Source organism: Onychostoma macrolepis, chromosome 07 (assembly GCF_012432095.1).
Source record: "Onychostoma macrolepis isolate SWU-2019 chromosome 07, ASM1243209v1, whole genome shotgun sequence".
Classification (NCBI taxonomy): domain Eukaryota; kingdom Metazoa; phylum Chordata; class Actinopteri; order Cypriniformes; family Cyprinidae; genus Onychostoma; species Onychostoma macrolepis.
In genome coordinates this window covers 34,512,273-34,535,942 of record NC_081161.1, presented here as the reverse complement: position 1 = coordinate 34,535,942, position 23,670 = coordinate 34,512,273, and the positions used below count along the sequence as shown (strand labels likewise).

General features: G+C 37.8%; 2 protein-coding genes across 3 annotated transcripts; both read right to left on the bottom strand.

The window, feature by feature from the left end:
* Positions 1-23: 23 nt before the first annotated feature.
* Positions 24-13,418, bottom strand: nat8l (N-acetyltransferase 8-like). Of its 2 annotated transcripts, none has more exons than XM_058782443.1 (3): positions 12,716-13,418; positions 9,987-10,151; positions 24-4,692 (listed from the first exon to the last, which is right to left on the bottom strand). In XM_058782443.1, the coding sequence occupies exons 1-3, from the start codon at positions 12,867-12,869 to the stop codon at positions 4,325-4,327; spliced, it is 687 nt and encodes a 228-aa protein (XP_058638426.1). In that variant the 5' UTR covers positions 12,870-13,418; the 3' UTR covers positions 24-4,324. The 2 variants fall into 2 exon arrangements, with proteins under 2 accessions (XP_058638426.1, XP_058638425.1); XM_058782442.1 differs by lacking the exon at positions 12,716-13,418 and adding an exon at positions 11,307-11,763.
* A 7,564-nt stretch (positions 13,419-20,982) lies between these two features.
* On the bottom strand, positions 20,983-23,029 carry nicol1 (NELL2 interacting cell ontogeny regulator 1). Its single transcript, XM_058782451.1, has 4 exons — positions 22,874-23,029; positions 22,453-22,593; positions 22,194-22,282; positions 20,983-21,785 (listed from the first exon to the last, which is right to left on the bottom strand). The coding sequence occupies exons 2-4, from the start codon at positions 22,574-22,576 to the stop codon at positions 21,714-21,716; spliced, it is 285 nt and encodes a 94-aa protein (XP_058638434.1). The 5' UTR covers positions 22,577-22,593; positions 22,874-23,029; the 3' UTR covers positions 20,983-21,713.
* Between the last annotated feature and the right edge of the window lie 641 nt (positions 23,030-23,670).

Below are 23,670 nucleotides of genomic sequence, written 5' to 3'. Positions count from 1 at the left end.
CGTGGTTCAGAGCGTGACGCAACTTTCAGAGGCCCATGACATCACCCAGTCACAAAGGTTTTTCACTTATTTTTGCGGGCATCATATCAGTACAACATAAACATCCACCGTAAACTGAAGAATTCAAGATGCAAGTAAACATGTTAGTTGTAATTAGAATTGAGGAAATATAAAACATAATGAGAATATACAAAAAAAATAAAATTCACATTCACACTTTGTCAGGCCTTGGCTTGCCCGTGGTGATGTTGCTGTGCCAATACTAATAACATCTGAGCGACTGTCACCAGTAAAGTATGAGGGATTGAACATCAATGCAGCATTTTAACATTTTTATAATCTCATGGATCATGTTCTTATGTTGTTGTTTTTTTCCAACTGTGATACTTTGAATTATTGCTTGATAAAATGGCACATAGGCTTGATTTCCAAATGAATTCTACAAAGATGAGTTGTGACAACATCTTAAAGACAAACGGCAAAAGAAATGAAATACAGCAAACATCTCAACTTTGGCAAATTTAACTTTTAAAAAAAATACTGTTAATGCATTGTAGTGGATCATAGATAAGCATAAGAGACAAACCCTTGTTTAAAAAAAATTTAAATAAAGAAAAAAGAAAATAATCATACAATTGTGCTACAAGTGCCACTAACTCCTTGCCACTTGAAGCCACAATTAAGGGAGTGCTTTCAACCTAGAAAATGAGGGGAGAAGGGAGCAGCTCCACACTTTGGTGCCTTGGCTTGTTCCATGTATCACCTAAACGGTGACAGTGATGAAGCAAGACCATCTACAAATTGTGGATTTTCTCCGACTCCCTTCTCCTCTGAGTAAAACATTCTTAGCAGCCATCTCTTTCATGCATCTTACCAAGGTCAGTCTGAATGCCTTATCATCAACTTTTCTTTCGAACTAACACTAGAAATGTATATACAAAGAATGCACTTTATTTCTGTGTTTTTTTTTTGTTTTGTTTTTTTTGTTATTTAGTTTTTTTCTAAGACTTGGGTAAAACCCCAGCTTCTTATCCTTGCTTAACAACTCGGCCGCTCTCTTGAGCACTGCTCCAACTTTCAGAGACATTCACTAGCCAATCAAGTCACCAATCTAAACCCACATATGACACACTAACTGTATACATAAATCCAATTTAATTGAGCCTTTAGCCTGTGCAAAAGTTTTAGCGTGTGCAAAACTAGCGGCATGATCAGAGACTGGTCAACGGGTTAGTTAAACACAAGCAGTGATCATAGTGTTCTTGCACTTGCTTGCCATTTTAGCATTACAATAAGGCTCTCTTCAATCTGGCAGCAATACATGCACCTTATACATGAAATCCCCAATCCCATGCTAACTGCATTCAGAATAATAAGATAAGGATTTTCAAGGCAGTTGCACTACGGTATAAGAATAACACTCATAGCAAAAGACCTCAAGTACATCAAACACTGTTCGAATCTGGATCTTCAAAATACGCAATACATTGCTGATTGCCATGTACATTCACATCTGCCAGCACTATGGTAAATCCCATTAAGACATTTGTGTGATTTTTCCAGTTGATCTGATACGGATTCCTAAATGTTGGATTGAATACAACTGTGCTCCTTATGTATTTTCTTACTGTATTCCATTGATGTGTTTGATTATTTGTGGATTGTTTTGGCCTTTCACAGTTTAGCGCAAATGTTTCACAAGCTCTCAGGTAAGCGATCTGTAGCCTGTTTACACTGCCTTTCTTGTTGATAGTTCAAATATCCCATCATGGATTTAATCAGCCCGACCTTTCTTCTTAAGGATGTTAAGTGCATTCAAACCCAGCTTAACTGGCCACCTAATGAGTCAATTTTAAGAGAGACAGGTGAATGCTATGTCTAATTTGACTGGCAAACGCAACTGGCAAAGCTGTGTCTAGTGAATTGCTTTCTTGGTGCCTTTTTGCTTCAACCCACATGACTAAAATAAAGACGTCCTCACAAGTAAAGTGAGACGCGTCACGTAACTGAACTGCAGTCAAAACGGCGCTTTCAGATTAATAATTTTCAAGGCCTTCTTACGAGAAAAAGGACATTTCACAATATCCTAAAAGATGACAGTAAGAATTTTAGAATGAACTGAAATTACATAGAAATATCAAAAGAAACAGCTCCACTTTTAAGACTTGCCATGTGAAAGATGGTATTTTCTTGCTCATTTTTCTTTCAAAGACGTTTCATGCAACAACAATTTCTTTGAACAATGAAACACACATATTTGTTATATATGTTCAGTTAAAAAAAGAAGCTTGTTTTACATAGTATTAAATATACTTCTTTTCCAGGGCAGGCACCGTACGCACAAACCAGGTACAGAGGCATGCCACAAACTTGCATTGCTTTTGCATTCTACTATTGGCAGCTGTGATGTCATTGAAGCAGCAAGCTGGTGGGTAGTCCTATTATTTGGTAGACCCCGCCCATCTCGCATTCTAAGCCATGCCCACAACTCTCCACACTGCTACTGTGACATCACAGAGGGAGGGAGGTATGGGGATAGTACAAGCTAGAATGGGAAAAAGGCAGCGCAACAAGACTCCGTGGCGCATGCAGAGATGGGGGTGGGGTTGAAGGGTGGGGGCGTAAGGGAGGGAGAGGTCTGGCCCAGGGTTGCAGTCAAGATATTCGGATGGGGGTGGGGTTAAAGTCAAGGAAAACTGACGATGTTTATGTTTGTTCATTTTTTTTGTTTTTCTTCTTTTTTTTTTTTTGCACTACATGTTACTTCTATGTATTTTAAGTCACATTTAGTTTCTTAACTTTATACAACATTGTCACAGATGAGGCTCATTGTGGTTTGTATCTCTCCCTGTGCTGGTACTGTGATAGGAGGATAGAGACAGAGAGAGATTATGGGTATGTCATATATATGTATTCAAACGTTTTACATATACATATTGAATAGTTGCAGAATATAAAGCCTTATATATTGTTTACTTATACAGTCCCTTTTTTTGTAATATTTATCCAAATTTAGATTTGTGCTCCAGTTTAATTTCGGTTTTATTAGTTCCGTTGCTGCTTTTATGCCACCCAAGTTGAATTTGAATACACTTGGCGTCTGATTGCATTTGTATTTGCTTTGTTTGTATTTTAGATATTGCATCAGAGGAGCAATATCAGACTGGGAAGCATGACCACAATGCAGCTATTTTGTAGTAAGTATTGTTCCCCAAACCCAAATCTTGAAATTACCCACAAAGTGTACGAAAGTTTAATCAAGTCATTATTAAAGCTTCATCAAATCAGTACACAAATAGAATCTGTTAAAATCGGACTGTGTGATACAGATTATCACAGTATATGAAATGTGTGTACTTTTAGGATCAGATTTCAAGTGAATTTTTTTGTAGATTTCAGAAAAGTGACTTTTCTGTAGCAATTATATCTGTAAACTTTTATGTCAGCCAAATAAAGTGTAAAGAAACATCTTTTTCTTTAACATGATGAACATTCATGTTTTTCTAGTGGTTTCTGACCGTTCTTAATGTTGATAATGTGGCTCAGCACTAGGAACCTGCTTAACAAAACAAATAAAGATTATATTGCAAAGTTGTTATCGTAACCTATTAAACGAGGGATGCTTAGGGATATAAATCACTGGCTTCGTAATATTCCACATTTCTAGCTCTTTTTGTTCATTGGTTAAACACAGTTAAAAAGTCTGTGCTTTGGGCTAAAAATTACAATTAGTTGGACTGTTTGACTCCACCAGACTGCTGCTGTTGCAAGTTTCAAACGTACTTCCTCATGAGGAAGGTGGCATCTGAAAGGTGGATCAAACCTTACTACCTCCTTCCCTCCAGTTCCGATGTCCACTGGATCATGAACTTTGTTTATAGTGGTATGTGCTACTGTGTGGATCAGCCTATAGAATGGTTTGGAAAAAGGTCAGAGGCAGAATTCAGCTGCCTTGATGTGTTTCAAGGGGGAATCTGTCACTGCAAACAAAATTACATTTATATCCAATTAAGATAAACTCATTGGGGCTATTCATTTGTTCATGGTGTCGGAGAAAGATGACCGTAAAAAGAAAGAATAAGAGCAAAAACATCCAGTGTGGTCAAAGGAATGAAACCCCCTCAAAAACAATGATCATGAAAATAAGTATAAAAATTAAAATGAATAAAAATAAAGGTTGTAGGAACAGATGTGACTTCTAAAAAAAGCCCAAAACATAAATAAATAGGTAGAAGAAGAGGACCGGGTCAGTGGGTGGTTCAGGGTCATTGCCGGCATTGTCGTTTATATTCTATCTTCTGCTCTCATGTTAACTGTCTGTCTCTCACTCTTCATGAAGCTGCAATCGGTACCGGCTGTAGCGAATCTGGAAGAAGAGCCTCTCCAGCAGTGAACGGGTCATCCCAGGCAGCGTGTAGTCCTCAGTCTCTCCCACTCGCCGGAAACCCAAAGACTCGTACAGCTTGTGAGCGGCCATCTTGACTGCAGTTGTTCCCAGAACTACAGCCGAGTAGTTGTTTAACATGGCAAATTCTAGAACGCGTCGACCCAGAACCTTGGCGATGCCTTTTCCACGGAAGTGAGAATCCACTGACATGCGACGGAGTTCCAAGGTGTTGTCGTCTTCTCGGCCTTGCGCTGCCACGATGCCCACAACCTGGCCTTGCAAAACTGCCACCCAGAAACAAGAGCCTGTGGGAATCAAAACACAGAGATTATCAGTTTTGTCTTTAGAGTAAACCTTTGCCAACTATTTGTAAAAGTCTCGTTTTCATTTCATGCTTATTTCCGTCTCAATCTAATATTCGGCATAGAATGGGCTGCTTTTCAACACCTCTCATCGTTAGAACATCAAGCCAATCAAATCATTCAGTTCTAGACTAATTGAAATCCATTTATCTTACATTATATAGAAAATCAATTCAATAAGATAGCCGATGAGAGGTTATTCGAACTACCATGCTAATATCCAATAAATGTGCTGCAGTGAAATAGTAAAGCAAGTATATATTATATGTATTCATTTAGCACACCTTTCTCATGTGATCAACCTTATGCATTTTTCAAACTCTGAAAATAAAGTTATGTTCACCTGGAGATACTGAATATAGCGATGTGCATTAGTGTTCTGAAATGTGGCCCTGCCTGTGAAAATAATGTACAGAACATTCTGTGAAAATACAAACGTGACTGAATAAGACCATGTTAAAAATTGAAATGATAATGAAATTAATAGGTGAAGTCAAACTTTGAGGTTCGTTATCTCAGGATTAGATTTTTAGACTTTAGGCTGGTTTTCACAGGCAGGGTCACAAATATGAAACCACATTTAAGAGTAACTGTGTAGCAGTCTGTATTTATGGATCATGACAGTCAAATTCAATTCCAATTGCCTGGAATTACAAACACCCAAATGTGCTATTAATAGAATATAACACATGGAAGACACATCTGTGATTAGCTCATTGTTATCTTCATCTTTTAATGTGCAATGGAAAGGGTGTCGAGATGATTTGTTTCAAAACAAATGTTTTGTTATAGGAAGAGTCATAAAATGTGCACCATCAAAGGTATTGAAATGTATTGGTGAGTCCCATGACTGACGTAATTTAAAACCTGTTTGCTGATTGCATCACCACTGAAGACTTGCCTTAATAATTCTCAGAATTCAGCGACTTGGAGAATTTGGTAAGTGTTTTTGGAATTACCGGATTAAGAACACGTTTTTCTTGTCAGGTATGTCAGCTGTCATCTGTAAGTCAGATCAGGACAGGAGCAGATTATGGTATTTCCAAACTTATACATTGTTTTTCTCATATTAAACAGTGTTTATGCTTGTGAGGCTCAGTTTTGTTCTGCTAAACGAACTAAATTACTTATGGAGTTGCAGAAAGAAAGGAGATAAATATGGCAAGGGGCAGGACTGTCGCATCTGCCCCACAGAAGCTCCAAAGGATACAAAGATGGGACTGAGCTCGGTTTTCTCCAAGAAAAAAACAAGTACTGTATATGGACAGGCAAAGGTATGTCTGAACAGATGTGTTTTCAATGACTTGATGTTATTTTCCATCTTGCATATTAATTGTTTTTTGTTAAGAATCATCTTTATAAGTCTATTAACTTCTCTGACACACTCTTTTCTATCTCCCAAGATTAAATCCTCCCTGTTCAACACATTAAGCATCTAGTCAACAGTATCTTCTAAAATCAGGAAACTCATTCTTTATTCTGCGTTAGTTGAACATCAAGTAGAAGCACAACATAAAATATATCAAATACTGCATAAGTGTAATATTTATGTAAAAGGAGTTGCAATCTTTCTATTTAAAGTAGTACTAAGTTGTAGTTGTAAGATTGTAGTCTTAAGAATATCACTGCTATGTTGCGACATATTGCTATATCACACAGAGAGGTGCGTGTGTCATGATTGCATTAGCTTCGGGGCTGAGGAGCACTATTAATCACCGTGTGACTGAACGTCCTGCTGTACACTCATTAGCTTTACTTCACACACGCACATATTTGCACAACACATATACAAGAGAAGCATTTATCAGACAGCTGGGGAGGGGGTTGTGCAAATATGTGCATGTGTGTGAAAGTCACATAAAATGATACACTGCCATAAAGTTCAAAGGGTCTGTACAATAAAACAAATAAAATTACTCTCACACACTCACACACACGCACATATTTGCACAACCCCCTCCCCAGCTGTCTGATAAATGCTTCTCTTGTATATGTGAAAGGTCACTAAAATGGAGAAAAATAACATTAGCCAACAATATTGAACAACATTTTATGATCCAATCAAATCCAAGAAACATTTATTATTATTATCAAATTTGAAAATGGTAAGGATACGTTAATGAACAAAGTTAATAAGAATAGCATTTATTTGAAATAGACATTTTCTGTAACAAGCCTTTACTGTCACAATTATCAATTTGATCCTTGATTTTTTTTTTTTTTTTTATTGTACAGACCCTTTGAACTTTATGGCAGTGTATCATTTTATGTGACTCTCACACACACACGCACATATTTGCACAACCCCCTCCCCAGCTGTCTGATAAATGCTTCTCCTGTATATGTGAAAGGTCACTAAAATGGAGAAAAATAACATTAGCCAACAATATTGAACAACATTTTATGATCCAATCAAATCCAGATGGATAAAATTAAAATCCAATCTCACATTATTTCCTGCTGAATATGCAACATCACATTAAGGAAATTAAATGTTGCACAAATACCATTTAACGTTGTCATTAATGACTTGTAGGTAGCATAACAAATCTGTCCGTGTATTTTCACATTATTAAAGCAATATCTTCCTGTTTTGTTTTTTGCTCATGTTATCTTCCAAGTGTCTGACAGAAATCCTGTCCCTGCAATGTTAAACACCACTCCAAATAGGTGTTTAGTGCATTAAAGAAACATGTAGCTCACCCTGGCAGATAACCCTTTTATTCTTTTACCATTCCCTCCTCAGATGCAGGATTCCACATTAGCATAGCAAGAGAGAAAATCCCTTGGGAGAATCCTTTGTCTGCATGCTGCCACTAAACAAAACTACCATACATACTCGCAGCGGGGCTTTGATTCACACCTTCCCCCATTTCCTGACCCCAGACTTCAATTCTCTCTTTCATTTGATGCAGGACTAAATAAAGAAGCCTGTACGCAGAGAAACTGTCTGCACCATGGACTAACAACTATTTTTATATAAAGAAATACTTTCATTCAATAAAGATGCATTAAATTTAGAAAAATGAAAATGTAAAGACATTTATAATGTTTAAAACAATTAATATTTCAAATAAATTGTTCTTTTGAATAGTAATATTGTGAAATGTTATTACAATTTAAAATATATTTTAAAATGTAATTTATCCCAGTGATGACAAAGCTGAATTTACAGCAGCCATTACTCCAGTCTTCAATGTCACATCATCCTTCAGAAATCATTCTAGTATGCTGATTTAGTGCTCAAGAAACATTTATTATTATTATCAAATTTGAAAATGGTAAGGATACTTTAATTAACAAAGTTAATAAGAATAGCATTTATTTGAAATAGACATTTTCTGTAAAAAGTCTTTACTGTCACAATTATCAATTAATGCATCCTTGATTAATTAAATTTGTTTTATTGTACAGACCCTTTGAACTTTATGGCAGTTTATCATTTTATGTGACTCTTACGTCATTCTTCAGGGCACACACAATAGACTTCTAAAGCCAATTCACACAGCACCATCAGACACACACACAAAGGGCAACAAACATGTTATTTGGGTTTTGTCAGATCAGTGTGTTACCATCGTTGGCAACAAATGCCAGTTATCTTTTGTCTGGTCTTGGAATGTCTGAGTGAGTGACGTACTGTAATTTGGTTACTGACGCCAGTGGTTTGCGTCTCTCGGTGCAGTGTGAATTGGCTATTATGATGAACTTGTTTTACAGACCCCCATAATTTTTTATCTCTAACATGCAGGGATATTTTCTTGTAAACTTATGTGTTGGCATATATTTTTAATAGTGTCCGGTGACAGAGCAAATCTGCTTGACTCATTCTGAGTCAGTAGTGTGCGGAAACAGATAGCATACACAGGTCCAGATCTAATATATGTGCGCACTAGGGGTGTAAAAGAGACCCTTTTAAACTTCTAGCGATGAATTGGAGAGAGCAATCCGACCAGCAGCATCTGGTTGATTGGTATGGCAGCTGTTCTGAATTTGACCGTGAAGTGCCGCAGCAGAGTTTATCATAGGCAATAAATGTCTGTCCTTACACTAACGCTGTCTGAGGAAAGCCCATAGAGTAATAAAAGATTTCAGCCACCCAGCACTCAATCTGCTCATGCTGCTACTACCATCTGACAAACAATTCCAGAACACCAATCATAGACAACTAAGTTAAAGAATACTTTGTACCTGCAAGTCATGTGGGTACTGATGAGCCACTAGCGAACCTCCATTATTTTGTCTCTTTCCAAGTGTACTTTTAATGATATCTGCAGTATTTATTAGTATGTTTACTACTGTATCACAATCACATACACGGTTTGTCTCTTTACTGTACTGCGTCTACTGCTAATTTATCCACCTCAAAAAAGTATTTGCTCAGTTTATCACAATTCTATGCTTGTTCTCTTTGTGCTTAAAATTTTGTTACAAGAGGAAATGTTTTATTTTTTTATTTTGGGGTACATTAAGGATTATAGTTGTAATTCTGAGTTTGCCGCAATACGATTTGTCTCAGCATTTTTCCTGCCTTCAATCAATAGGGCCACATGACTCCAAACAGTTATCCTCAAGAGCAGAACTGAGAGAGACTTTCTGCATATTTCATGAGTCTTCCGCATTAAAGCTACACATCAGCTATTCATCCCCTCTTGGACTTCTGAAGTGCAGTATTTAACCTCAGTATCACAGGTACCGATCCTGAGAGTATTTGTTCTGGTGAGATAAATGTTTGATTGGGAAGCTGGTGCATTGTGCAGCAGAAGGAAAATATTGTTAATATTTCAGTAATGAAATTTGTAGTTTATAGTGATTAGCATAAATATACTCCCTATCAAGTGCTCAGGTGCTATTTGGCATAGACATGTTTATACATCATACATTATATATTAATATATAGTGATTTTTTTAATATATATTAGGCATCAGTGACTTCACCAATACAATGAACTGCTTACACACCACAGAATCTCCAGACAAACATGAAGTGCATACAGTACCATTCAAAAGTTTGTCAGTAACTTTTTTTTTTTTTATTATTATTCAGCAAGAGCACATTACATTGATTAAAAATCTTACAGACCCAAACTTTTGAACAGTAGGTCATATGTCCAGGTTTGGCTATAATTCTGAGGGCCATATTTTGCCCTCACAAATGTAGCAAAACATGTTGAAAACCTAGTTGTGAGGACAATTTTGTGTGTGTGTGTGTGTGCGTGCTTGAAATGGCATCTTACCTGTGGGTTTCATGTAATATGCCTCAATGTCAGCCATATCAGTATGCAGAGCACAGTCCAGGTAGTTGAGAATGACTTTTCTGCTGTAGTAATAACGTGCACCCATTAGAATAAACGGTGTGCAGAAGGTCAGTGTGAAGGATTTGGTCATAACATAGCACATTACTATGGAGAAATGGAAGAAAAATAAACGACACCTGTCAGAAAAGAGAATCAAATGTTTGATTTTTGGCAGAGGAGAGACAAACAGACATCAAATGTGCACACACTAGGAGTGTGCAGACACACCCTGAGCAGTGAGGTGTACTGCAAAGTAATTACACAGTGTATCCTGTTTAAAAAGAAAAAGGCACTAACTTTCTACATTTGTACAGCCTGGAAATTTAATGGGCAATGGAGGGCGCTATAACAGGGCTGTAATTAAACCCAATGAAATCTGAGTATGCGTATGCCGAGGATGTTAACACAAGATGGCGCGCTTGAGTACAACTGTCGCTGCGCCACTGTGTATGCTTCACTTCATGCATTATCCACACACTCCACTGCAACACGATGCGCACTGTTTACTGTCAACACAGACGTGCTTTCGACTCCAGCATACTATAAAATGCGCTCACAAGGTCTTCGCTACTTAAAAATGAGCATTTGTGATTAATATATCTGAGAACCAATTGTCGCACTATGTGTACAGTGATGCAGCGTACTCTCTAAGCGTATAGTATGCAAGTTTATGGACACTGTTAAAACACCTCATTCTTTTCAGCTGTGTGGCATAAGTACATTTTCAGTGTTGCTGTCTAGCCAGATCGCCACTGTGCTCGGTTACACCGCCTGTAGTTGAAAACCACTGAAAATCATTAGTAAACATGAAAAGGAAATAAATCATTACATATTACACGTTAGTAATTCTCTGTAAATAAAACGTAATATATAATTCAACAGGCAACAAACACAACTTCGTGCACTAACAGGAGGCGTATGTGGGGAACGCAGTGCTCTTGCGCGGGATTCATTCATTCATTCATTCACCGGTCCCGCATGCTCTGATCTGCTGCTGCCTTTGTGACTCCTTTACTGATGTTCACTGGGGTTTATTAACGAAAAAAAAAAAATCATGATTACGTGCTCTGAAAAAATACAAACAAACAAAAAAACAGTTTCGAGCATAAATTGTCTGAATTGATTGGGCTCGTCGTTTTAGTTCGATCCTTTCATTTTAACAATTAACTTATATATGAACTCAAACAGCTCAGAGCTTATTTTCACATGTTGCAGAGAAACCCGTTACGCTCATCGTATACCCACGGTTTGACCACATACCTGTGAGAAAAGCATAGATAAATTGGGTTCTAGTTTGCTGTTTTAGCCCCCGAAATGCCGAATTGGGTATCCTCTCCATGATTCCCTCGGTGAAGATCCGGCGCACCTCCTCATGGTCTGAACGTTCAAACTCGCGAATAAAAACCTGGTCCCGTTTTTCAACCTTACTCTCGAGCGCACTGGGAGAAGGCGAAGAAGACGTCCACATTTGCGCGGAGGAAACTATAATTGAATCTTTTTTGGTCCCAGCTATGGCCTCGTGTTCGTCTGCAACGATTTTAGTCTCGCAAACCATTTTGGGAGACGAACAATGCATGCAACTGGCCTGAAATAAACTGAAATTGGGGAGAAAAACAAAAGATGGATGATGGTCTTCTTTGTTATGGAAAGAAAAAAGACTGATGTACTACTGCAACCCTGAGCTTCCTCACGACCGAGACTTGCCGGTGCATCACAAGCGGTATTTATAATGCGCCAAAGCCGCATTCAGATTCTGGGGTGTGGGTGTTCTCCTCATCTCCCTGATTGGATGCTGCGCCGTGCCACATGACGGCAGTGGGAGGCGAAAGCACCAAAGACACACCGTAACGTGTCTTTTTGAAACAAAGTATTTTTGCCCCCCGTCGGTACACCGGCGAAATTCCTCACATGTTTGTGTTTTGAGAGAAGGGTGAACCCACGGCTTCGTATGATGCGCGAGGTGTCGCCATGAACCCCGCGTGCGATTGCAGTATCAGCAACGTCACGACGATGCTGCGCAACATCAGTCTGCGTGCATCCTCGACACCCGGCTTGGCTGCACATTTTACAGTGCATGTGCAAATATTGACGGGCTTCATCCACTGGCATCTTACCAGCGTGCGCGGGACTGCGTGTTTTACGCGTGTGTGAGTGACACGTCCTGCACTGCAATATTACGCTTGGGTTTAAGTTCATCCAGAACACCCGTTTCTTCCCGAGACCCCAGATCCCCAAATGGCCGTGTGCGCTAATTCTAAGCGACTTTTGACGTATTTGTCGTTAAGTCGCGTATGAATATGAGCAGTCGTGTATGTTTCGGAATACCGTCGTGTGTAGTGCACAAAAATCACAAAGTATGAGCGACCACCGCTAACAGCAGTTGTCAAATGTCCAAGACTCCAAACCTACTGTTCAAGGCTGTTTCTTCCTTTTGTATTTCTCAAAGGGCCATGCGCACGAGAGAGACATGTTGGCCACTAATATAGATACGTGAGACTTTTTGTTTATTTATTTATTTATTTATTTATTTGTAAAAGTATACAATTATTATTATTTTTTTAACACGAATGTATTGTTTCATGTATAACACGTTTATGGTACATTTGAAAATCACACTGCTACACTGAAATCAAGATCATCCGTTTTTAAAAGAATTATGAGAGTAATACCTACGAGATGTGAGATAGGAAACACTTTCTTTGGATTCCCACATGAAGTGCTTGATTTATCTTTTATCCGTTTTTTTCTTCTTTTCTTTTTTCTTTTTTTTTTTACATTTCTATCGCAAGAATAAACACAGTTACTCCTGCTTACATGACACATGTCCAGATTACGTCAGTGTCTAGTATTAAACGCCTTGGGTGTACTCCAGAGTAACTGATGTCCGAAAGAAATCGCTTCGATTTGAATAAGGTCGCATTCCAGGCGTGTTGTACAGAACTAGTTTAGACTGGATCGCCTCCCGCCCTTACTCTCCCAGCCCCTCCCCCTCCCAGACGAGAAGAGCCGTCTTTTTTCTTAATGTTTGAGCAGTTATACCTTACATGCGCTATAATGCGAAATCGACGAAATCCCTCAACGATTAAAAAGCCGGGAAGCGCGAGGTTTATAGCTCTAGTGAAGATGCGGTGTTTTCTCAGCATCAGCATCTGCGTGCACGCGGCCGGTCTGAAGGTGCCAGCGGGCATGCGCGCGTATGCAGAGCAGAGAGTCGCTCCAGCAGTGAACAGCACTCCCCCCCCAATCCCTTCATTTTTAGCAGTTACTGTGAAGATGATGTCCGATTGAAAATGTACACTGTTAAAAATAAATCAGAAAATGTACTGGTAATTTTTGTTTGTTTGTTTTTTGCCTGGATATTAATTAATCTGTTCATTTTAGGGACATTTTTGTAAGTACAAAATTGTTTACTGATTTAAAAAAAAAAAAGGCCTATTTTTCTGTGTGTTATCATAATGTTTAAGTAGGTATAGCCTATGTTTGAGGCAATATTTGGGCAGAGGAAAGCTGTGTTTGTGTCTATCGGCTCCTTCTGAACTTGAACAAAACTGAATATCTTATCATTCTGACAGTTCTGTCATCATTTACTCACCCTGCACTTGTTCCAAATCTGAGTTTCTTTCCTCAGTTGAACAGAAAAGATGTTTTGAAGAATGTTTTATTAATTAATGTCCATGGTAAATCAACCTATGTAGCCTATGTGTGCATTTTATGTAACAAAACACATTTTATATATTTACTTGAATTCATGAATTAACATTAAAGTGGCTTTCCTAAATTAATAGAAAATTTCAAAGCTGAAAAAGAATCTTAACTAATTAATCAGAACTCAAAAAATGTACTTCTAAAAAAAAAAAAAACGGTTTAATTGTTAGTTCCTTTTGAATCCGAGTATATGAAGACACTTGTCTCTCCTTCCATTGTCCTTATTGTGTAACTTGAGCTTTGACCTCAGCAGTTCAGAAGGAAGAGGTGACCCCGAATGTCAGATGGCACAAAATCTGCCTATTGTGGACTCCATTTTGCAGTAACCCTTGACCTTTCAGGTTTTCAGAAATCGTGATCACTAATTACTAGCATGTGTGTGGCAAGGTGCTTGTTTTGTGTGTGTGTCCGTCCTCTCTCACTAATATAGAACCTGCTCAGGGTGCAACTTTAAACACTGGGAATATAAGATCCTAAGAGACTGACTAAACCGTATCCTCAGATAATAAGTGCTCATAAGCTCATCTGAGACTCATTGGACTGAGCTGAGGACCTGAGGTCAGTTCTTTTTAAGCTCAATCTATGTATTATTACATCTGCATTTAAATTTAAATTTTAAATTTTTTGTTTAAATATGTTTCACTGTTTATTAACCTTATTAATTTGTTATTTATTTATTGCACATATGTGAATGAGTTTAAATATTAGAGAGCTATCCTCATGCATGAGTGAATAATCTATTGCTGCTTTGTTCCCAATGATTGTTATAATGACTGATGGCCAGGGCCACCCATGAATGGAAGTGTGTGCGAGCGTTTGTGCACATGCATTAGTTTGTGATCCAGGATTGGCAAGGGTTGTGCTGGTGGGTCAGTAGGTCTATGAGTAACACTCCTCAGTTTTCTACTGGGTGCAGAATTAGCATTGCTCAACATGACTCGTTTCTGCAAAAATGAGCCATGAGTCAATGATGGCTCCACTTAGTGTGCCATTCTGTCTTTCAAGTAAGAAATTAGGATTGTGTTTCATACTGTGTGGGATATTAGCAAATGAGATAGAGCACAAAACAGCTTCAAGAGTCTTCATAACCTTGATCTTGAGCACCTCAACACCTCAAAAGGCACAAGAAGGTTATCTGCTGTTGAGGTTGTTTTGACAAAAATGGCTGTATTCACTTTTTTTTTTTCTTGCTTTCCATAATAGTTGGTCAATATTTACATTGTTCTCTTATTGGTCACCAAGGATGCATTTATTTAATACAAAATACAGTAAAAACAGTAATATTGTGAAATATTATTACTATTAAAAAAATCTATAATCTAATTTTAAAATGTCATTTATTCATATGATGGCAAAGCTGAATTTTCAAACGGCATTACTCCAGGCTTCAGTGTCACATGATCCTTCAGAAATCATTCTAATATGCTGATTTGGTGCTCAAGAAACATTTCTTAAAAAACAGCAGTGGTGCCTTTATTAAAACGGATACAGGATTTTTTTTTTCGCAAGAGCAGCATTTATTTAAAATAGAAATCTTTTGTAACATTCTAAATGTCTTTACTGTCACTTTTGATCAATTAATGTGGCCTTTCTGAATTAATTAAAAGTCTTACCACAAATTTTTGAATGATACTGTGTCTTTCTGCATTACATAACATAGTTTGTCATTTGTCAAGGTGTGTTTGATGTGATAGGGTAACCTATAAAGACAATATATGTTTATCCTGTTTTAAATGTCACTCCTCAAAGCGTTGACTAACATGGAGAGAAAAGAAATGAGTCTGTTTTGCTGTTTGTTTCTAAAGAAAAGGCACTGACAAACTGTTCTACCATTACCAGTGCATTTATTTATTTATATTAAACAAAAGCTAAACAAAATAAAAATCTAAACAAAAACAGTATGTTTATGCCCTGTCAGTTAATTATTTCAATTATGAACACAGAAGTAAATTTTCAGTTATGAACACTAAATCCATTTCATATACTTCTTTGCGGTACCTTAGTTAACCAATTTAGCTATAAAAAAAAAGAACTAGCATAACTGATCAGATCTGTTTAATGTGCAAACCTTTTTTGCATTATACATTTATGTGTGTCCGAAATGTCTGGAATTGTTTTGCTTGATTATTTATTCATTAGACTATGTTGGATGTCATGTTTGAGCTGCTTTGTCTCCAACTGTGTGTAATAGGTAAACAATGGAAGAAATGTAATCTGACTTGTCCTTTTGATTTTCAGTAGAACAATGAGCCAGTTTTGGAGTCAGACCAAACAAACTTGTCATGCAACTACAAGGTAAATATTTCTGTTGTTTTTTTTTTTTTCTACAGACATCCCCATAAAGTCTATTTATTTTGGTAATCATTTATTTCTATTATTTAAAAAATGTATAAGAAATAGTAAATTTACAATTATATGCATATATTATGATTAACTAAGAATTCATATTAATATTCATTAGCTAATATGTGATTAGCGTAAGATGAATAGAAGTACAGCAGAATAGAAAGGGACGGTAACACTTTAGAATAGGGAACACTTATTCACTATTAACTATGACTTTTCCCTCAATAAATTCCTAATTTGCTGCTTATTAATAGTTAGGAAGGTAGTTGTTAAGTTTAGGTATTGGGTAGGATTAGGAATGTAGAATAAGGTCTTGTAGAATAAGGCATTAATATGTGCTTAAATGGCTAATATTCTAGCAACATGCATGCTAATAAGCAACTAGTTAAGAGACCCTAAAATAAAGTGTTACCAAAGGGACTAATATTCCTCACAGAGCTTTACTAGTAACTCATAAAAACAGAGCAAGAGGAAGAGGCAGAATGAATTAGAGAACTGACAGGAAGCCAGCATGTGTTAATAGGTTGAATGCGATGCTCTGATCTATCAACTGAACACACCACCGTGAATGGTGTTCACCCAAAACCACATGGGTCAGGTGAGGTCCTTCCCCCAAGTTGAACCAATGTGACTTTCTTGGGTCACTTGCTGTAAATATCATATTTTATTCTCAGGGACTTTGAGGTTAGGAAAATAGAAAAGAAAACAGACATGAAAATATTAGGTGTTTGTACGAATCCAGCAATGCTAGTAATCTTAATTGTTGATTAATCAAAGTTTAAGGGTCAAGAGAAAGTGCCAAATTCAATTTGGGTCACTTTTATTAAAAGCATCTTAAAATGTTGACACAAGCAGTTTATCATTCAGGAGCCAACAAAAAGCAGCAGTGCAATAATGCATTTCAAAGATAAATCAGAGTAGTGCAGAAACTAGAGATGAATTATAACAACCTAAAAGTAGGGAAAGATTGTACACGTTGAAATTGTGGGGTCATCGACGACTAGAGGTCATCAGAGAGCATTAAGCAAAGTGGTCATGGCTAATGAATAGAGGATTGCCTTGTTTTACTGTTTCAAACTGAAGGCAAAAAGTAAAAGTTCAGAGAAAAAATAATGTAGAAATATAATAATCATAAAATATATATACACTGAACAAAATTATAAATGCAACACTTTTGTTTTTGCTCCATTTTTCATGAGCTGAACTCAAAGATCTAAGACTTTTTCTATGTACACAAAAGGCCTATTTCTTTCAAATATTGTTCACAAATCTGTCTAAATCTGTGTTAGTGAGCACTTCTCCTTTGCCAAGATACTCCATCCACCTCACAGGTGTGGCATATCAAGATGCTGATTAGACAGCATGATTATTGCACAGGTGTGCCTTAGGCTGGCCACAATAAAAGGCCACTCTACACTCTCAGAAATAAAGGTACAAAAGCTGTCACTGGGGCGGTAACTTTTCAAAGGTACACTTTTGTACCTATTAGGTTCAAATATGTACACTTTAAGTACTAATATGTACCTTTAAGGTACCAAAATGGACCCTTTAGGTACAAACATGTACCTTTTGAAAAGGTACCGCTCCAGTGTACTCCAGCTTTTGTACCTTTATTTCTGAGAGTGTAAAATGTCCACCAGAGCTGCTGCCCGTGAATTGAATGTTCATTTCTCTACCATAAGCCGTCTCCAAAGGCGTTTCAGAGAATTTGGCAGTACATCCAACCGGCCTCACAACCACAGACCACGTGTATCATCCAGCATCTTCACCTCCAAGATCGTCTGAGACCAGCCACCCGGACAGCTGCTGCAACAATCGGTTTGCATAACCAAAGAATTTCTGCAATCTGTCAGAAACCGTCTCAGGGAAGCTCATCTGCATGCTCGTCGTCCTCATCGGGGTCTCGACCTGACTGCAGTTCGTCGTCGTAACCAACTTGAGTGGGAAAATGCTCACATTCGATGGCGTCTGGCACTTTGGAGAGGTGTTCTCTTCACGGATGAATCCCGGTTTTCACTGTTCAGGGCAGATGGCAGACAGCGCGTATGGCGTCGTGTGGGTGAGCGGTTTGCTGATGTCAACGTTGTGGATCGAGTGGCCCAAGGTGGCGATGGGGTTATGGTATGGGCAGGCGTATGTTATGGCCAACGAACACAGGTGCATTTAATTGATGGCATTTTGAATGCACAGAGATACCGTGACGAGATCCTGAGGCCCATTGTTGTGCCATTCATCCACGACCATCACCTCGTGTTGCAGCATGATAATGCACAGCCCCATGTTGCAGGGATCTGTACACAATTCCTGGAAGCTGAAAACATCCCAGTTCTTGCATGGCCAGCTTACTCACTGGACATGTCACCCATTGAGCATGTTTGGGATGCTCTGGATCGGCGTATACGACAGCGTGTTCCAGTTCCTGCCAATATCCAGCAACTTCGCACAGCCATTGAAGAGGAGTGGACCAACACTCCACAGGCCACAATCAACAACCTGATCAACTCTATGTGAAGGAGATGTGTTGCACTTCGTGAGGCAAATGGTGACACCAGATACTGACTGGTTTTTGACCCCCCCCAATACAGTAAAACTGCACATTTTAGAGTGGCCTTTTATTGTGGCCAGCCTAAGGCACACCTGTGCAATAATCATGCTGTCTAATCAGCATCTTGATATGCCACACCTGTGATCTCGGCAAAGGAGAAGTGCTCACTAACACAGATTTAGACAGATTTGTGAACAATATTTGAGAGAAATAGGCCTTTTGTTTACATAGAAAAAGTCTTAGATCTTTTGAGTTCAGCTCATGAAAAATGGGGGCAAAAACAAAAGTGTTGCGTTCATAATTTTGTTCAGTGTATTTTTAAATTCTGCACAGGTTGTATGACTCTTTATTGTAGTGATCTAAATGAGTGTTTTTGAGTGAGTGAATTCCATTTTAATCTGTGTGTCTGTTTTTGTTCCAGGATTTCTGATTCTAAAAATAATCCATCTGCATGTGGGTGTGTCCCAGGATGCCCACCATCCGCACACTGTGTCCATTTTCCTCTGGGACTCATGCCTAGTGCCAGGGGCATCAACCACCCAGACACTACTGTCAGCATCGGGACACAGGGTCAGCAGGAGAGAGCGCTAAAGAGTGAGACTGAGAGGGAGGGCAGGAGGAGGAGAAATGGAAACAGGAACAAACCGGATTCTCCATCCTGGAGGAGACAGACAGACAGACAGACAGGTCTGGGAGGGAGGCTTGAGGTTTGTTCTCCTTGGGGAAAAAAACAGACAGCAACTCTGCTTGTATTTTTTCAAAATCAGCAGGGGTTGTGGAGGTGTCAGCAGATGCATAATGCAACGGGGCGTCTCCTCATAGTAGATCGGCAATTAAGTACCACACACACACACACACACACGTTTACAATGTGTGTAATGGAGCAGTCTTTTTTCTTCACACTTAATGCACAATCCAACGTTTCCTCTGCAGACCCCCGCTCAGAAACTCTTTACACCAGAATAGTGTAGCGTCATTCTCGCACTCTCTCCCTTTCTCGCCTGGAATGGGGGAAAGTGAATATTTCATTATCAGAAATGGCCACGTTCTGACCTATTCATAGTTCGGCCTCCTAATGAGTAATTCATTTGAGGCTTCTGCAAAAATATGTATGCATAATTAATGGATTATCACCTTTAAGTATTCATGGGCCTCTCACTACACTGGTGAAATGCCCTCCAAGGCTTCTGTGACTGGTTTGAGATCAGTATTGGCATTTATTTTCGGTTTAGATGTGTATTTATAACTCAAACTGTTTGTTTAGGACTCCAAAGCTATCTTAATTAGCAGTAGTTGATTGTGTTGCTTATTTGCTGGACATTAGGAGCGAAGCTAAAGTTTGATTATAACTGACCCAAGACCAGTTTCTGTCGTCTTTACTCTGAGCTCATAAGCTATCATAATAAAAGCAGAAACATAGGTTCATCAATGTTAACTTTGATCAATAGATAATCAATCTGCTCTTGTCTAGCTTGCTTCCTAAACTAGTTGTCTAATAAACCTGGAGTTCTATATTACGAATATTATTGGATCTTCGATTAAATCGGTTTAGTTCCCTTTTTTTCAAAGTTACTTTGGATAAAAGCATCTGCTAAATGCATAAATGTAAATGTAAACATTACTTTGATCTGAGTGTTTGATCACACATTAGAATCAGTGTTAATTTATTGTTATTAAATTCAAAAACTTATTAAACTTAATTCATATTCAAATGTGATAAACCTATGTCTTTCAAAAAGTTTTTTTTTTTTCACCTTGATTGAAACATGCATGATTTATTGCAGGTGACTAATGCTCTGCGTCTCGTGTTTGTTTTTGTACACTTTTTCTTGGGAGAGCAACTGTTTTTTTGCACCTCAATATGCCATCATCAGATAAAGTACTTTTTCTCTCTCTCTCTTGCACCACTGTCAATAGTTTGCATGACTTAACATTGCAGTTTTACACTATAACCGCGGGGGACGTTGCATTCTCTGAATTCCCAAGTTTATTGTTATTTGTGTGTATTTTTTCCTTAAAGTTGCTTGCTCTGCAGAGCTGTTTTCACACCCCAACGTGAAGTGCTGCATTGCTGCGACAGTTATAATGAACCTTGATATCCTTGCGCCCCCATCTGGTCATTTGATGCACCACAAGCAAGAGAGCTGCAAACTGCTGGATGTTGAAGTTTTTTAACAGCTGGTAAGGGAATTCAGGTACAAAAAAAACTTAAGATAGTTTACTGCAGCTGAGTTATCACATATTCACCGATTTTATGGTTAATTGCACTTTTACGGGGGTTGAGATAAAAAGACAAAGGGTCTAGTAAAACCTATTAAATAAATGATTTACAACATGAAATACAACATCACATATGTTTTAATGCACTTTTTCTACACACAAAAAGACATTGTTACAGGTGTGAACTTACATCTTAGTACCAAAGTAATCTCTATAGGAAACCATCCCTTCTTATTCCTCCTTCATAAATCTCATATAAAATTCGAGACTATCACTTTACATGCAGGTACTTTTCTAATCATATATCTATCATCTAATTATCTTACAGCAAACTCTCTAAGACAGCGCCTGAAGATCTACATTTAAATTCTGATATTTAATAAATCTAATATCTGCTTGACTATTGTGACTGTTAATCATATATTTCTAGAACACAAATATAAAAAGCAGTTAAACATTTGAAAAAACAGTGTACTGTGCAAATAATTATGATAAATAATGTGTGTAATGTTTGCAGTATATTTTGCAGTGCATTGTGCCTGGAGTGGAAACACTTACCCTTTCTCTTTACACACACTTATGATGTATTAGCTGCTGCCATAATATGTATGTGCCTCTCAACATTGTCATTTAAACTGTGGAATGTTGCGTTGCGACTTCTTTAGTCAGGAATGTGTATTTATGATGCTCTATGCACATATTACAATGAAAGATAAAACGCTTCATGTAACATGTGACTGGAAACATGTTTTAAGAGAGAGTAAAAGAGTGTGTATGACTGAGAGAGCAGGTAGTATCCTTTAGTTATATAAAGATTTCTATGTCTGAGTGCAGTGTGTACGGCTGGTTTTCTAGCGCAGGCTGCTGGCAGGCATGCAGTCACACAGTGCCCTCCTCTCGGCCCTCAGCACCAAATTCTCCGTCTGAAAACATGAGAGATATAACAAAGCAAAAATGATGCCCTCAGGTGTCTGTCTCTAAAATTTCTAAAAGATGCTTCACTGACAAGATCGACTAGACATTAACCTTTTCCACAGCTTGATTCCTTACTTGCTAAAATTACAGAAGTGGACATGAAAGCAGGGGTCTTCGGTAGGGTGTCTGTGACACAGTGATACTAAAGGGGTCGGAAAATTATGTTTGGCTCTCGGATGAATTCTTGTTATAATGTAAAAGCTGAAGTTAAAGCGTAAATGTCAACTAAATGTTTTACCGTCTGTCCCACATTAGAATAAATATATAATTAGGGTTAACAAATCATTCGTCGTAGTCCATCAAAGGTCCTTGGCCTGAAAAAGACTGCACTGAATGGCTTTATGTCTCAATCTTACCCGTGAGTCTAAGTTGAAAGCTGTTTTCTTCAGGTCTTGCAAGGCTCTCTGCATGAACTCGAAGGCATGACAATCAACACATGGCCGGCCTATTGAACAAAAATGTAAAAATTATTCATAAAAACTATAATAGTATTGCTAAAACAACACTGCAGCTTATCACGCTGAACAAGTGCCCAGGAAACACCAAAGCCTATCCAAGGGCAACATGTTATAATGACATATGATACATTCTTGTTGAAAGCCTGCAGAGTCTTACTCTCAGCGGGAATGACCGTCCCTGATTCCTCGGCATGAACGGGTTTGAAACAGAGGAGCTGGATCAGTCCCAGCAGCATCACTGTCGCCAGAGCTCTGCTTGGCCTCATACTGTCGCGCAGCATCACTGTACACACAATATCTGCAAAACCACAACACATACAGATACAGGAGGTGCAATGCTCTAATATTGAATCATTTAACAGACGCTTTTTATAACAAGGGCTTATACAAGACAGACCAACAAAAGCGCAAATAAGATACTGTCGAGCATCATATTTGTGCTTTATTTTAGCTTTGTCTTTGTACAGCTAAAATGTGGTCATTTCCAAATATGGCCACCAAAAATACAGATCCCACTCATGTACGTTATTATGTATTATTAAAGCTAATTAAAGCGGAACAGAGCTAATTTGCATTACCTGTAGTCTCTGATAAAGACAGTAGTACCGTTAGTCAAACCACCGCCCTCCTATTCAGGACGCAGTTTCGTTGCGGAGCGTCGATTGCGTTTTTTGAGATCTATTGTCCTTCGCGGAGCACTGTAGGATGGAGTCCAAAATATTTTTACGCCCAGGCAACGTTTTTCTCTCTGATTGGCTGCCGCAGGTCACATGGCTTCCAACCGTACTCGTTTTGAATGTAGTAATTTTTATTACTACTTGAGAACAGTGCAGTTTTTTAAACACATTTTATTAGATGTTTCAATAACATTTTTGATAGATAGATAGGCTTTTTTTTGTTAAACAAAATACTAAGATTGAATTGCAACTCAAAGAAGGGGATGTTTTTTTTTATTATTATTGTTTTTTTTATGAGTATACTGTTGACTTAATTTGGTATATAGTGAATTTACTAATTATATATAAAAAATTCTTCATCCACAAATGTAAATGGGCAGTGAAAAAAACTAATTTTACTAATTTTAAAAATAGAAATGTATACATTAAAAGAAACAAGAAATAAAGCGAAAAAACTGTAAATTATTTTAAAGCCTTAAATCTATTATTCGAACAATTTGTAACTATTTTTACTTATGGACGTGAGTTTCTTATTGGTTTTCCTATTTTATTATTTTTTTGATTGTCTTTGTTTATTATTATACTTATTTTGATGTATTTGTATGTTCGTTATAAAGATTCCAATAAAAGCGAAATATCTGTTCTGTTTTAGATCAATGTATTCTATTTTGCCTAAGAGTATATTTTTGACCAAATTT